Source organism: Canis aureus, chromosome 29 (genome assembly GCF_053574225.1).
Source record: "Canis aureus isolate CA01 chromosome 29, VMU_Caureus_v.1.0, whole genome shotgun sequence".
In the NCBI taxonomy this organism is placed as follows: domain Eukaryota; kingdom Metazoa; phylum Chordata; class Mammalia; order Carnivora; family Canidae; genus Canis; species Canis aureus.
Window position 1 is genome coordinate 32193678 of NC_135639.1, and position 16210 is coordinate 32209887.

The 16210-nt window shown below is 43.0% G+C and overlaps 1 protein-coding gene across 5 annotated transcripts in view; it reads left to right on the forward strand.

The window, feature by feature from the left end:
* Positions 1–156: 156 nt before the first annotated feature.
* ALDH18A1 (aldehyde dehydrogenase 18 family member A1) overlaps positions 157–16210 on the forward strand; it is a 47023-nt gene continuing 30969 nt past the window's right edge. For 2 of the 5 annotated variants that reach the window (XM_077878241.1, XM_077878243.1), the window contains exons 1-3: positions 159–386; positions 4029–4144; positions 12132–12346. In XM_077878241.1, the coding sequence (XP_077734367.1) occupies positions 4057–4144; positions 12132–12346 (303 nt within the window). In that variant the 5' untranslated portion in view covers positions 159–386; positions 4029–4056. Of the gene's footprint in view, positions 387–4028; positions 4145–7368; positions 7608–12125; positions 12347–16210 lie in introns of those variants that run through there. The other 3 variants (XM_077878242.1, XM_077878240.1, XM_077878244.1) reach the window with 3 other exon arrangements.

Sequence of the window (16210 nt, forward strand, 5' to 3'; positions counted from 1 at the left end):
CGTCCACCAGCAGCTCCGGGAGCCAGGCGGAGGCCCCGCCTCCCCGGGAAGCCCGCGCGGCCGGCCCCTGGCGCGGCGAGGACGTGCGCCGCGAGCTGCGAGCCCCGCCTCCCGGCGTCGGGCCCGGGCGGGCGGGGGGCGCCGCCACGTGGAGCGCAGCCCGGATTCTCCACGGCGCCTACGCTGTTGCCGCAGCGTGGCTCCGGCTCGGCCCTTCGCCCCACGTCAGCGGCGGAGGCCCCGCGGCCTGCGTTGACTCCAGCGCCGCTGACGTAACGTCATCTTGCGGGACGTGGACGGAAGAAAAAGGGGGGTAAGCCGGCGCCAGGCTCTGCGCGGCGTGGAGCGCGGACCAGGCGGCGGGGCCGGGCGGCGGCGTGCAGCAGGTACGTGGCGGCATGGCGCTGCGCCCGAGCCTCCGCGGGGGCTGAGGGGCGCCGGCCCGCGGCGGGGTGAGGGGGCTGAGGGGCGCCGGCCCGCGGCGGGGTGAGGGGGCTGAGGGGCGCCGGCCCGCGGCGGGGTGAGGGGGCTGAGGGGCGCCGGCCCGCGGCGGGTGAGGGGGCTGAGGGGCGCCGGCCCGCGGCGGGTGAGGGGGCTGAGGGGCGCCGGCCCGCGGCGGGGTGAGGGGGCTGAGGGGCGCCGGCCCGCGGCGGGTGAGGGGGCTGAGGGGCGCTGGCCGGCCGCGGAGCCGGGCCTGCGAGGGGGTGTGGGCGGGGGCCGAGGGGCGCTCGGCCGCGGCGGGTGAGGCGGCTGAGGGGCGCCGGCCCGCGGCGGGGTGAGGGGGCTGAGGGGCGCCGGCCCCGCGGCAGCGGCCTGAGCTGCCCGGGCGGGGAGGCCTCGGGGCCTCGGGGCTTGGGGTACCTGACCTCGGCGGCCACCCTTGGTTTCTCCCACGTGGAGGAACCGGCCCCGGCGGAGGCCTGACGGCTCGGTGGATCCCTTCCCGGGAGTCCGCGCCAGCAGCTTCAGCGCACCTGCGTCGCCGCCGCGGTTTGTAACCGGCCTCACGCCCGACGCGCAGCGGCCTGTGTGCGGTCTCTGCGGCCCGCGCGGGCTTTCGTGACCCGCTCTTTCAAAAGCAGGCCCCAGGGCTGCCCAGGTGGCTCAGGTTCTTGATGGCGGGGTCACCCCAGGCAGGCTCCCTGCTCGCTCTCTGCCCCTCTCCTCCACTTGTGCGCTCTCGCTCTCACTCTCTGAAGTGAATAAAATCTGTAAGAAAAAGGGGAAAAAAAATAAAGCAAAAACCGAGCCCCCAGCAGCGGGGTAGTTGGCTCACAGTCACCCTTTGCAATGTGGCACGCCAGGGCTCACCCAGACTCCCCCACCCCCATCATTATTCTGCTCTGAGGCCGCCGGATTTATCACCCCATCTTTCTCTTTTGAGAGGCGAACCATAGACCAAGCCTGTGGGTCCTGGGTGAGGTTTGTTGGGACTAAAGTTAGTTCTTTGTCCAAATCAGTAAGATAAAGGCATTCTGTTTAAAACGAGTAAAAGAAGTACTTGGGAAACTGCCTGAGTCAAAACATGGAAACTTTTTTCAACTGATGACATCCGGTCTAGACACACACATAGCCTTTGCTCCCAAGAATCAGCCGTCTGCGTTTTGAGAGCATAATAAACTCTGGCAGGAGAACCATTCGTTGCAGTCAGAGGTTGTATAGTGCAGGGGAGAGGCCAGGAAGGCTTAGTTTCTAGGTCAGTCTTGAACCTAACAAGCTAGTGACCTTGAGCATTCAGAGCTGTCAGTTACTCTTAGATAAGAGAGATGAAAACAAGTATAATTTGTAATTATATACATTTGAGAATATATTGAATTCTGTGCCTGTGACACATCCTAAAGGAAATAAAGAGAAAGTTGTAGACATTAGTGCCTAAAAGAAGGAGCACAGCTGACATTTGTTGAGCATTTGTTATACCCAAGCATTCCATGCATTGTCTCATTTAATTCTCAAAATAATCTCATGAGGCCGTTACTGTTATTATCCCTCATTTACAAAAGAGGAAACTGAGGCTTAGAAAGATTGAGTAACTTTCCAAAAGGCACACAGCTAGCAGGTGCAGAGCTGGAACCCAAATCTGCCCAGCTCCACAATCCAGGTTCCTTGTCCCATTTACCATGCTGTCAGTGGGAAGTTTATAATCCAGGTGGAAAAAGTGACAGTAACCCATGAACCAGTTAAAAGCTAACCTGTAGGATTAAATCCAATTCTGAATGCTAGAGCTGCTGAGAAAGTTTTCTTGAAGGAGACAGAACTAGAGTTTTAGTGTTACAATCTGATTATTTTACCCTTTTGGTGTTCCTTTTGGAGAATTGATATGTAAATATTTGCTGTAGTAATATACTGAAGGAACATATATAAGTAGCACACAAAGAGGAGGACCTATGCCCTCCTTAAATGTCGTGCAGATAATTTTTTCTTGGGGTCTTAATGGCTGTCACAAACTGAAGTCAACAAGGTCAGCACTTACACTTTCTGTTGCCTATGGGATGACATGTCTTTTACAACAGATGTATCCTGCCAATCTCTTCTCTCCACTTTCTATGCCTTTGTGCAGTATAAATTGAAGAGCAATACATGCCACTCCTTGTTTTTCTTCACTATGGGGCTAACTGCTAGTCTCTTGAGATGTTTAAGAGGATTGAAATATGTTTACCAATCCATAGAGCAAAAGTTAAAAAGAAGCTTGTAAGCAAAGAGGGTGCAGTATTTTTCTTATCTTGTGAAAACAGCAATGTCTCTGTGGCATGAGAACTGCAATAATAAATAGCTTATTCTCTTGTGCATATATAGGAGGGAGCCCCCTTCTTTTTTGTGAAATAAAGTATTCTTTATCTAGAGCCTCAAGTTTAAGCCAGAAAATGCCTGTAACCTCCATATTCCCAATGCAGGTTTCTAGCCGTGCACATCCTCTATTACGAGGATGTACCCATAGTCATTTAAGATCCAGCCATTTGCAGGCATTGCACTCCCTCCCAGGAATGCAAGAGTGTGCTTTAGAATCCTGTGGGCAGGAGCAGCCGGGGTGGCTCAGCGGTTTAAGCAACGCCTTCAGCCCAGGGCCTGATCCTGGAGTCCCACATCAGGCTCCCTGTATGGAGCCTGCTTCTCCCTCTGCCTGTCTCTCTCTCTCTCTCTCTCTCTCTCTCTCATGAATGAATGAATGAATGAATGAATAAATAAATAAATAAATAAATAAATAAATAAATAAATCTTAAAAAAAAAAAAAGATTCCTGTGGGCAGCAGGAAGAAAGATGACAGTAACCTGTGGCCTTTCATTTCCATCCTCTTCTTGTGTCAGCAAGAGTGAAACAGACATTTCAAATATATGGTTTCAAAATAAATAAAACAAAAAATAAAATGAAAATTAATATATGGTTTCAGAGTTCTTTGGGGAGGTCATAGCAGGAAGGTGGAGATGGCCGCTTATTGGATATTGGATGTGTTTTTTGTTTGAGACTCTCTAATGGCGTAGGAATTGTAGTAAAGATTTAGTATCAATACAGAAACATTGTACCTTAGCTTTTTTTGTCACTCAGAATATTTATAATCCTTAATTGTCATTTGCTTGCATGAAAACTAAGGAGGTCCTAGGAAAGGAAGGATAGAGTTGGAACCTGGGAAGGAGCCATTTCTTTCTTTTTTTTTTTTTTTTTTTTAAGATTTTTTTATTAATTTATTTATGAGCGACAGAGGGAGGGGGGGTGCAGAGACACAGGCAGAGGGAGAAGCAGGCTCCATGCAGGGAGCCTGACGTGGGACTTGATCCTGAGTCTCCAGGATCACACCCTGGGCTGCAGGCGGCGCTAAAACGCTGCGCCACCCGGGCTGCCCTGAAGGAGCCATTTCTTGTCTCTCTTTCCTATTTACGGAGCAGGTGAGAATGTCCCTATACAAAGGAGTTTGGAGCAGAAGACTCCCATTTTTACTCTGAGAGTATGAGGAAGTGGGAGAAAAACAAAGTTAATTGCCTATTATTTTCATTTTCATCTTTTAAAAATTCACATTTTAAAAATGTGTTCTACAGATACTTTGATCAGTGACCACATCACAGGATGTTGAGTCAAGTCTACCGCTCCGGGTTCCAGCCTTTCCACCAGCGTCTCCTACCCTGGGTCCAATCCACAGCCCTCTCCAGATCTCGTATGTACCATAGGAAACTTAGAAGTATGTGGGAAGTTTGGAAGTGTCTTTCAAACAAGGCTTTAAAGGAGAAAAAAAGTAATTTGGCAGAATTGGACAAAGACAGTAAGCAAGAAAGCAGCTTAATGATGAAATGCTCTGAGTGTATTTATCAATAAAATGAAACTTTTGGAGGTGATAGCTTTATGGTATTGACTGTGGTGGTGGTTTTATAGGTATATGCTTACCTACAGAATTATCAAACTGTACACATTAATTTTGTACAGCTTTTTGTATGTCTAATTTAAAATTTTAGAATTTTTTTTTTTAAGATTTTATTTATTCATGAGAGACAAGAGAGAGAGGCAGAGACACAAGCAGAGGGAGAAGCAGGCTCCCTGTGGGAAGCTCAAAGTTTTTCAAGTAAGATGTTACTTATATTCATTTCCTCAAAGTTTTTTACAGGCTATTTTTATTCATTATTTGTTTTTATGGTTGAGTTTTAATTTTGAGACCACTGTAGATTCATGTGCTGTTGTAAGAGCTAATTCAGAGACATCCCTTAGGCCCTTTACATATTCTTCCAGTATATCATTCTAGATACTGACATTGATATAATCAAGATAAGAACATTTCAGGATCCCTGGGTGGCTCAGTGGTTTAGTGCCTGCCTTCGGTTCAGGGCATGATCCTGGAGACCCGGGATCGAGTCCCACGTCAGGCTCCCTGCATGGAGCCTGCTTCTCCCTCTGCCTGTGTCTCTGCCTCTCTTTCTCTCTCTCTCTCTCTCTCTGTATGTCTCTCATGAATAAATAAATAAAATCTTAAAAAAAAAAAAAAAATTTCTACCACTACAGGATCCTTTAGTTTCCTCTTTTGACTATCCTTCTCCTCCCCATCCCTAATGCCTGGCAACCACTAATCTGTTCTCCATTTCTATAATTTTATTATTTCAAAAAATGTTATATAAATAAGTCATACAGTATGTGGTCTTTGGGGATGGGTTTTTTTCCTTAGCATTATTCTCTGAAGATTCATCCAAGTTGTGTGTATTGATTGTTTCCTTTTTTATTACTCAGTAGTATTTAATGTTATGGGTATACCACAGTTAGTATAACCATTCACTCGTTGAAGGGCATCTGGTTGTTTCCATTTTTGACTGGTATGAATAAGGCTGCTATGAGCATTTGTGTACAGGATTTTGTATGGGCATAGTTTGCATTTCTCTGGGATAAATGCCCAAGAGTTCAATTGCTGGGTCATATAGTAGTTGCATGTTTAGTTATATAAGAAACTACCAAACTTTTTTTTGCAGAATGCCTGTACCATTTTTTTTTTAAGATTTTATTTTTAAAATCTTTAAAAAGGGGGGCGGGGAGGATCCCTGGGTGGCTCAGCGGTTTAGTGCCTGCCTTTGGCCCAGGGTGTGATCCTGGAGTCCCGGGATCGAGTCCCATGTCAGGCTTCCTGTATGGAGCCTGCTTCTCCCTTGGCCTGTGTCTCTGCCTCTCTCTCTCTCTCTCTCTCTCTCTCTCTCTGTCTATCATGAATAAATAAATAAAATCTTTAAAAAAAATAAGATTTTATTCATGAGAGACACAGAGAGAGATATGTGTTTTGAAAGTATGTTCTCCCAGTTTATGGCTTGTCATTTCATTCCTTTAACAGGCTCTTTGACAGAGGAAATTTTTTTTATTTTGTTGACATTCCATTTATCAATATTTTCTTTCATTGCTTTACATTTGGGGTCGAGTCAGAGCTTTGTATAGCCCTAGATCCTAAAGATTTCTTCCTATGTTTTTTTCTAAAAGTTTTATAGCTTTACATTTTACATTTAAGTGTATGATCCATCTTATGTTAATTTTTGTATAAGGTGTAAGGTTTATTAGGTCAAGGTTCATGGTTTTGCCTGTGGATATCTAGGTCCAGCAGCATTTGTCAAAAGGCTGTTTATCATGTTTTGAGTGGCTGCCTCCTTGATATCAGTTAAATCTTACCAAAGTCTGTCTCCAGACCTTATTGTAAGAGGACTTTCTTTTCACTAATGAAGCTTATCAGAAAAAAATCTCTATTCCAAAAACCTGTTTCCCATTCACATGAAGAAGAATATACGGGAGAAAAGATCAAGGCCTGGAGCCAGGCTCCTGGGGTTTTAAAACTAACTGTTCTGCTTATTTAGTAATTTTAGTGGCTTAAAACAACTATAGATTTAAGTCACAAATTTGTGTTGGACCTGGCTCAGCTGCACAGTGGTTCTATATCTGTGTCAGAACTCATTGGCTCAGGGCTGATTGTTGAGGGCTGGATGGCCTCTGGTGGGATGATGGATCATCTCTGTTCCACATGGTCTCTAATCCTCTAGCAGGCTAAACATGGCTTCTTCATACAATGATTGTAGGGTTCCGAAGTAGAGCATGCATGGAAACCACAAGGCCTCTTGCTCAGAATTTATGCCGTCTTACTTCTGCTACATTTTATTAGTTAAAGCAAATCATAGGGCTGGCCCAGATTCAAGGAGTGGGAAAACAGATTCCACATCTTGATGGAAGAAGCTTCAATGTATTGTGGCTATTTTTGCAATCTGATAATGTTAGCAAGTTACTCAGCTTCTCTGGGCCTCAGTTTCCTTATTTATAAAATGAGTCTAATAACACCAACTAACTCATAATAATACCTAACTAATGAGGCTTAACTCATGAGAATTTTAGTATGATGGTAGCAATAGGAGACACTTTTTATAATACCAGCCAATACTCAGTGTTTATTCTGTGCCAATTTTTGTTCATGCATCAATTCATTTTATTCTCTACAGTAACCTTAAGAGATAGGTGAGGTAACAGCAAATAAGCAGAGGGATTGAGATTCCAACCCAGACAGTCTAGCTCGAGAACCTGCACTTGTCCTTTTATATATTCTCTGCCTCTGTAAAAGGTGTGTAAATACCTAACAAAACTCTTAGTATATTAAGTACTCAGTATTTTTATTGTTGTTGGTTTTATTTTTAAGATTTATTTTATTTATTTATGATAGAGAGAGAGAGAGGCAGAGACACAGGCAGAGGGAGAAGCAGGCTCCATGCAGGGAGTCCGATGCGGGACTCGATCCTGGGACTCCAGGATCACGCCCTTGGCGTGAAGGCAGGTGCTAAACTGCTGAGCCACTCAGGGATCCCCTGTTGTTGTTGTTATTGTTTGTTCTCATATGTGTCATTCACTAAAGGAGGTACTTTCTAATCTTTTCCCTAGATTTTTCAATTTTTGTATCCAGATTTTTCTGGATTCTGGAGCCTTCTGTTCACTGACCATGATAAGCAGAAGGGCAGAAAAGAAATAAGAAAGGCAAAGTGACAGAACGTATACATATAAAAACAGAAGGAAACGGAAGGCCAGGAAGGGAGATAGAAATCCTATCACAGTCCTCTTTTGTTCGGGCCTGGAACAGAGGCTCATTGATTGCTGAGCATAAGGACTCTGATGCTGAAAAGGTAATGGACTTTTCCGGAATGTGGATGACTATCACCTCACACCCCACATGTTGCACACACATACTTTTCAATATCCTCTCATACTAACCAGGAGGAAATGGCTTTTCTGTGGGACTTAGAGCCTAAATGAAGGCTGGGAAGATGGGAAGAGATTGCCTCTCCAGAAGCCTTGGATTTTTCCTAACTTATCAAGGCCTTCTCAGTCTCCAATATGGACTCTAAAAAAGTAGAATACACTGTAGAACATAAAAAATATCCCCAAGAAAGGTAGGGTCAATCTGAGAGTAATACAGGTCCTTGGCATTGTGGAACAGGAAACCCAAAAAGCCCCGGATCCCATAGAACTACCTGATGCTAGAATCCATCAGATGTAATTGAGCCTTGGACTTGATTGAAACCTTATTCGTTGTTGTTTCCTCCTCTTGAATCTTGTCTGCCCTGGTCTGCTGTGACCCAGTTGCCTGCAGCCAGAATGACCCTTGACTGCCTGGCACCAAGGTGTGCTGGTATCTTTGCTGATAAAGACTGTGGATCAGGAGCCTCTTTCATGCTAACCTGGCTGCTAGATTCTGATAGGTGTCTGCCATTTGATCACCTGCACTGACATGCTTGCCAACTACCTGTGTCCCTAGGTGCCCTCTTACACTGATCCACCCATGTTTAGCACTCTCTAGGACAGGACAAGGCCTGCAGGGACAGGAAAGAAAAATGGCTATCAGGCCTAGTCCTAACAGCTATCAAAGGGATTCATGATAAGTTGGGTGTAGCTCTCTGTGCTTTGCAAATAGCCACTAATGATCCCAGGTCCAAACCCCAAGTCTCCCCCTCTACCAACCCTCTCTCTATCAGGTCAGTGAGGCCAGAATTATATTTACAACTTTAAAGCTTAGACTTAGGCATATATATTGTTTATGATAAGATCACTGAGGACTGAGCCACAGTAACTATATTGATGAACTTCATGAAGAAAGAGGACTCTCCACAGAACTTAGGCCCAGCAACAAACCAGCCAAGTAGCCCTGGGACTCCCCCTGCAGGAAGAGCAGCCCCATCTGTGGGTCTAGGAAGAGTGCCAGGTCCCAGTTCCATCCCAGACAATGGACTTACTGAGCATCTTTGTGCCAGGAACTATACTGCGAGCCTATTGTGGAAAAAAAAGTATCATCTTTCTTGTATCTCCACAAACCTGAAACATAATCACTTTTTAAAATTGTCATTTAAGAGAGGGCAGAAAGGCCTTTTTACTGATTCATTAAAAATACTCATTCCAGGGACACCTGGGTGGCTCAGCAGTTAAGTGTCTGCCTTCAGCTCAGCGCATGATCCTGGAGTCCTGGGATCAGTCCCACATCGGGCTCCCTGCATGGAGCCTGCTTCTCCCTCTGCCTGTGTCTCTGCCTCTCTCTCTCTCTCTGTGTCTCTCATGAATAAATAAATAAAGTCTTTAAGAAAATAAATAAATAAAAGAAAAGTACTCATTCTGGGACACATGGGTGGCTCAGTGGTTGAGGGTCTGCCTTGGGCTCAGGGTGTGATCCTGGGGTCCTGGGATCTAGTCCTGCATATTAAGCTCCCTGCGAGGAGCCTGCTTCTCCCTCTGCCTATGTCTCTGCCTCTCCCTCTGTGTCTCTCATGAATAAATAAATAAAATCTTTTTAAAAAAAAAGAAAGAAAGAAAGAAGAATACTCATTCTAGGGACGCCTGGGTGGCTCAGCGGTTGAGCATCTGCCTTTAGCTCAATGTGTGTTCCCAGGTCCAGGGATTGAGTCCCGCATTGGGCTCCCTGCAGGGAGCCTGCTTTTCCCCCTGCCTATGTCTCTGACTCTCTGGCTCTGTCTCTCTTTCATGAATAAATAAATAAAATCTTAAAAAAAAAAAAAAAAAAAAAAACTCATTCTAAGATTTGTGTGTGAAGGAGGCAAAGAGGGAGGACAACACACAATGATTTTCTAGTCCATGAGAATAAGATTCTGCTCACTTTACCCTCCATTGTTACAGCATAGAGAGAACCGTATAAGCTATATTATAGTTAGAAAAGTTAGTGGTCAGGAGTTAGAGATAGTGGCTCTAGAGAAATCTGGGAAATCTGTCTGTAAATATAAAGGGAGGTGATAATGGTTTATTCGAGTGGACAAAGTTACTCTGTAATAGTACCATTATAGAATGGTGGTCCAAAAAGTAGCTTGGAATGATTACTATAGTAATTCATTCAAATATTTATTAGTTGTCTGTAATGACACATAGAGAACTCTTTGAGGTGGGAGTACCTGAAGTTTAGTTCTGCCAAAGACTTGTATTACTCATCTTGACTTGCTTCTTGCAACCAAGGACTCCTACCATGAGAAGATCCATTTGCTGTGAGTGAGACTATTCATTAGCAAGACCTCACCTGTCCCTCTGCCTGTGCACTCCTTCTTCTATATCAGTTAAAATTGGGTCGGGTGTAATAGAAAATCCAAAATAATAATGGCTCAAACAAGATAGAAGTCTATATTTCTCTTTTTTTTTTTAAGATTTTTTTAAGATTATTTATTTATTTATTCATTCATAGAGACACACAGAGAGAGAGAGAGAGAGAGAGGCAGAGACACAGGCAGAGGGAGAAGCAGGCTTCATGCAGAGAGCCTGACGTGGGACTCGATCCGGGGTCTCCAGGATCACGCCCTAGGCTGCAGGCGGCGCTAAACCGCTGCACCACCGGGGCTGCCCAAGATTTTTATTTTTATGTAATCTCTACACCCAGCATGGGACTCAAACCCACAACCTTGAGATCAAGAGTTGCATGTTCTACCCACAGAGTGAGCTGATCACCCCTCTCTCTCTTTTGAAAGGAAGCTGGGGGTTCTCTAAGAAGAGAGGCAATCCAGGGCTTTCAGAATAGTTCTGTGAAATCATTAGGCATCCATACTCCTCCTTTCCTGTTATTCCAGAGTTCTTGATGTTTTTCTTGTAGTCTAAAATTGTATTTGAGCTCCTACCTCATTCATATGCATGTTCTAAGCAGCAGGATAAAGGAAGAAGGAAGCATTTCTCTTTTGAAGGAAATTCCTAGAAGTCCCACATGACATTTCCACATGTATCTCATTAACTTTGGCACATGTCCATGTCTAGCTGCACAAAATGTCTGGGAAATGTCTTGACTGGGGGCATTGTGCCCCGCTCAAAGTAGAGAAGTCTCTTAATTAGTGAGAGAAAAGGATAATGCATAATTAGTAAGAAGCCAGCAGGAGGAGTTGGATGCATGAATAGTGGTAAAGGGATTCAGTGCCTGTTTTACTTTTGGCTTTATACAGGTATATATTTAGCTTTTTAATTAAGATTATATATAAATATATATGAGTGTGTGTGTATGTATGTAAAATACTTGCTTCCTTAGAATTCCTGTATAGGATTACTTAGAGGCAGATATCCAAAGAGATTGAAAGTATCTGACTCCAACATTCCTTGTCCTTTAGAAAGCTATCCAGTTTTGGGCCACCTGAGTGGCTTAGGCAGTTGAGCATTTGCCTTTGGCTCAGGTGATCCCAGGTCCTGGGTTTGAGCCCTGCCTTGGGCTCTCTGCTTAGCAGGGAGTCTGCTTCTCCTCCCTCTGCCTGCTGCTCTCTCTACTTGTGCTTTTTTTTCCCTCTCTCTCTCTGTCAAATAAATAAATAAAATCTTAAAAAAAAAAAAAAAAAGCTATCCAGTTTTTTTAACCATTGTTACAGATATCTGGAATCATACCACCATGTCAGAAAATTTGTAGGTGGATTAATTACATTTTTTTACTACTCATACCAGTTACTTTGCTCTTTATTGTCTTTGCTAGTCAGGCTCACTCTCTTTGTAATGGTGTGGTTTCTTTAAAAGCACACATTTTTTTGATGATGAAAGCAACATATTTTTATTGCTTAAATTTGGAAGACATAGACAAGAATAAGGAAGAAAATTAAAAATCACTTGTAATTCCATCAAAAATAAAACCACTAACATTTTGATTTATTTTCATCTTTTTTCTGTTCATTTAGACACATATAGGGAACTAACATATGAGCATTTTCCTATGTTATTAAAAATTCTGAAAAAGTTATTTTATTCTTTTGCCTTCTTTGGATGTTTACTTTGCTTGTGATTTTTCCTGTTATAAATAACACTGATGAATAGCCTTCTGATACAACTTTTTGTTTCCATCTCCAGTTAGTTTCTTATAATAAATTTTTGGACATAGAATTACTGGGTCAAAAGATGTGGACATTTTAAAGACTTGGTATATTTTACCAACTTGTTTTAGGAAAGATTGTTTTGTTTAAACTCTTCACAATGTTTGAGTATATCTAGGACCTGTGTACTGGTATAAAACTCCACACAAGATTAGATAAGAACATGCTGGATGTACTGGCTTTTTGATTTACTGGTTTTACTCTGTTAAGAATGATAAAACTACTTTTTGGCTGACCTAGTGAATATTGTACATGTACCTTTTTAATGAGAAATTTATCTTCTATATTTGTCTTTTTTCTTGCATTTCACTTTGGGAGCTGCAGATCGTGTCCAGCCTTCAACCATCAGGCATGTCCGTTCTTGGAGCAACATCCCCTTTATTACTGTTCCCCTCAGTCGTGCACATGGCAAATCTTTTGCCCACCGCAGTGAGCTGAAGCATGCCAAGAGAATCGTGGTGAAACTTGGAAGTGCTGTAGTAACCCGGGGGGATGAGTGTGGCCTCGCCCTGGGGCGCCTGGCATCTATTGTTGAGCAGGTAATTTGCCAAGGTGGAAAATTCTAGTGGACAAAAACAGTATGGGGTTTTTATTTTTAAGCTGTCAGTTCAGGTGGTTTTGGTTTTTTCCAACCCTAATTTTATCCCTAACCCACCGTAAACCATCAGTTCAGGTGTGTCACTTTGTAAAAATAATTTGAGTACAATAGATGTAACCCAATCTGAAAACTGTTTCCAGTAAAGGCACCAGTGCATCCTGTATCCCAGGGCAAGCAAAGGAGATGTCAAGGAGTAAAGTCGATTTCGTGCAGTTCATCTCTCAGGCTTCTTAGTGATAAGGAGCTGTATATGTCAGTGATTGTTAATCTTGGCTACACATAAAAATTGTCTGAGGGGCCTAGAGATTCCTAGGCTTCACAGTCTCTGGGATGGGGCTCAAGCACCTGGATTTTTAAAGTTCCCCAGGTGACTAATAGGTACTCAGGGTTGAATACCCAAATGGATGTTTGTGAATATTGAGCTTTTTTTGTTTCTATTTTGCTAGGCTTTTTTTTTTTTTTTTTAACTAGGCCAATAATATTGAAGTAAATATGAGCTATCATTGCAAAGATTTTCCAAGTTGAGATATTTGAAAGGATTCAGCAGACTCCACAGAGAATACCATATAAGACTTTCATTTAAAGGCAAAGGATAGAAGGCAGTAAGAGAGAGCGTGCAAGTAGGCATTGGGGTTCTGAGGGACATCTATGCACAAGCCCTCCAGTGTCTTTATTTGTACAGACTGCAGTCTGTCCCCAGATCGAATTACCAAGAGATCTGTGTAGGGAATCTTACCTTTGGGAGAGCTCAGAACAGAAGTTTCCAGTGGGGATTTTATGCCCCACTGGCTGTGCAAGCAAGCCAGGCTGACTGTAGACTATCAGTAAAAATTGACCTTCAGAGTTAACCTGGAGATTTTAGACTTTAAACATATTACAGATCCCATACCTATCTTTGCCAAGAGCAGGTATCAGTAAACTTTTTTTTTTTTTTTTTTTTTACAAAAGGCCAAATAGTAAATAGTTTAGGCTTTGTAGGCCAGATGGTCTCTGCCTCAACTACTTGTCTCTACCATTGTAGCAACAAAAGCAACCATAGACAATATGTAAATGAAAGGGCATAGCTGTGTTCTAGTGAAACTTTATTTACAAAACCAGGTGCAGGCGAAATTTGACTTGCTGGGTAAAATTTGCCAGCCCCTGACCAAGAGTCAAAACCCAGACATCCAAGCATCATGGTTAAACTAGATTTTTTTCTTCCTGTCTGTAGCTCATCTCTGTCCTCCATAACCATAATTTTAAGTTTTAAAAAACAAGTTTATTAAGAAGTTTGTATTAGGAAACTGCTAACTGAAACTTGATGGAATTTTTTTTTAATATTTTCTGTAATCAGTTTATCAGATCTGCCTCCCAGATTGAGTCCATCAGATCAATTCATTTTATTTTATTTTTTATTTTTTTAATAAATTAATTTTTTATTGGTGTTCAGTTTGCCAACATACAGAATAACACCCAGTGCTCATCCTGTCAAGTGCCCCCCTCAGTGCCCGTCACCCATTCACCCCCACCCCCTGCCCTCCTCCCCTTCCACCACCCCTAGTTCGTTTCCCAGAGTAAGGAGTCTTTATGTTCTGTCTCCCTTTCTGATATTTCCCACACATTTCTTCTCCCTTCCCTTATATTCCCTTTCACTATTATTTATATTCCCCAAATGAATGAGAACATATAATGATTGTCCTTCTCCGATTGACTTACTTCACTCAGCATAATACCCTCCAGTTCCATCCACGTTGAAGCAAATGGTGGGTATTTGTCGTTTCTAATGGCTGAGTAATATTCCATTGTATACATAAACCACATCTTCTTTATCCATTCATCTTTCGATGGACACCGAGGCTCCTTCCACAGTTTGGCTATTGTGGACATTGCTGCTAGAAACATCGGGGTGCAGGTGTCCCGGCGTTTCAATGCATCTGAATCTTTGGGGTAAATCCCCAGCAGTGCAATTGCTAGGTCATAGGGCAGGTCTATTTTTAACTCTTTGAGGAACCTCCACACAGTTTTCCAGAGTGGCTGCACCAGTTCACATTCCCACCAACAATGTAAGAGGGTTCCCTTTTCTCCGCATCCTCTCCAACATTTGTGTTTTCCTGCCTTGTTAATTTTCCCCAATTCTCACTGGTGTGAGGTGGTATCTCATTGTGGTTTTGATTTGTATTTCCCTGATGGCAAGTGATGCAGAGGATTTTCTCATGTGCATGTTGGCCATGTCTGTGTCTTCCTCTGTGAGATTTCTCTCATGTCTTTTCCCCATTTCATGATTGGATTGTTTGTTTCTTTGGTGTTGAGTTTAATAAGTTCTTTATAGATCTTGGAAACTAGCCCTTTATCTGATACGTCATTTGCAAATATCTTCTCCCATTCTGTAGGTTGTCTTTTAGTTTTGTTGACTGTATCCTTTGCTGTGCAAAAGCTTCTTATCTTGATGAAGTTCCAATAGTTCATTTTTGCTTTTATTTCTTTTGCCTTCGTGGATGTATCTTGCAAGAAGTTGCTGTGGCCAAGTTCAGAAAGGGTGTTGCCTGTGTTCTCCTCTAGGATTTTGATGGAATCTTGTCTCGCATTTAGATCTTTCATCCATTTTGAGTTTATCTTTGTGTATGGTGAAAGAGAGTGGTCTAGTTTCATTCTTCTGCATGTGGATGTCCAATTTTCCCAGCACCATTTATTGAAGAGACTGTCTTTCTTCCAATGGATAGTCTTTCCTCCTTTATCGAATATTAGTTGACCATAAAGTTCAGGGTCCACTTCTGGGTTCTCTATTCTGTTCCATCGATCTGTGTGTCTGTTTTTGTGCCAGTACCACACTGTCTTGATGACCACAGCTTTGTAGTACAACCTGAAATCTGGCATTGTGATGCCCCCAGCTATGGTTTTCTTTTTTAAAATTCCCCTGGCTATTCGGGGTCTTTTCTGATTCCACACAAATCTTAAAATAATTTGTTCTAACTCTCTGAAGAAAGTCCATGGTATTTTGATAGGGATTGCATTAAACATGTAAATTGCCCTGGGTAACATTGACATTTTCACAATATTAATTCTGCCAATCCATGAGCATGGAATATTTTTCCATCTCTTTGTGTCTTCCTCAATTTCTTTCAGAAGTGTTCTATAGTTTTGAGGGTATAGATCCTTTACCTCTTTGGTTAGGTTTATTCCTAGGTGTCTTATGCTTTTGGGTGCAATTGTAAATGGGATTGACTCCTTAATTTCTCTTTCTTCAGTCTCATTGTTGGTATATAGAAATGCCATTGATTTCTGGGCATTGATTTTGCATCCTGCCACGCTACCAAATTCCTGTATGAGTTCTAGCAATCTTGGGGTGGAGGCTTTTGGGTTTTCTATGTAGAGTATCATGTCATCGGCGAAGAGGGAGAGTTTGACTTCTTCTTTGCCAATTTGAATGGCTTTAATGTCTTTTTGTTGTCTGCTGAGGCTAGGACTTCCAGTACTATGTTGAATAGCAGTGGTAAAAGTGGACATCCCTGTCTTGTTCCTGATGTTAGGGGAAAGGCTCCCAGTGCTTCCCCATTGAGAATGATATTTGCTGTGGGCTTTTCATAGATGGCTTTTAAGATATTGAGGAATGTTCCCTCTATCCCTACACTCTGAAGAGTTTTGATCAGGAATGGATGCTGTATTTTGTCAAATGCTTTCTCTGCATCTAATGAGATCATATGGTTCTTGGTTTTTCTCTTGCTGATATGATGAATCACACTGATTGTTTTACGAGTGTTGAACCAGCCCTGTGTCCCGGGGATAAATCCTACTTGGTCATGGTGAATAATTTTCTTAATGTACTGTT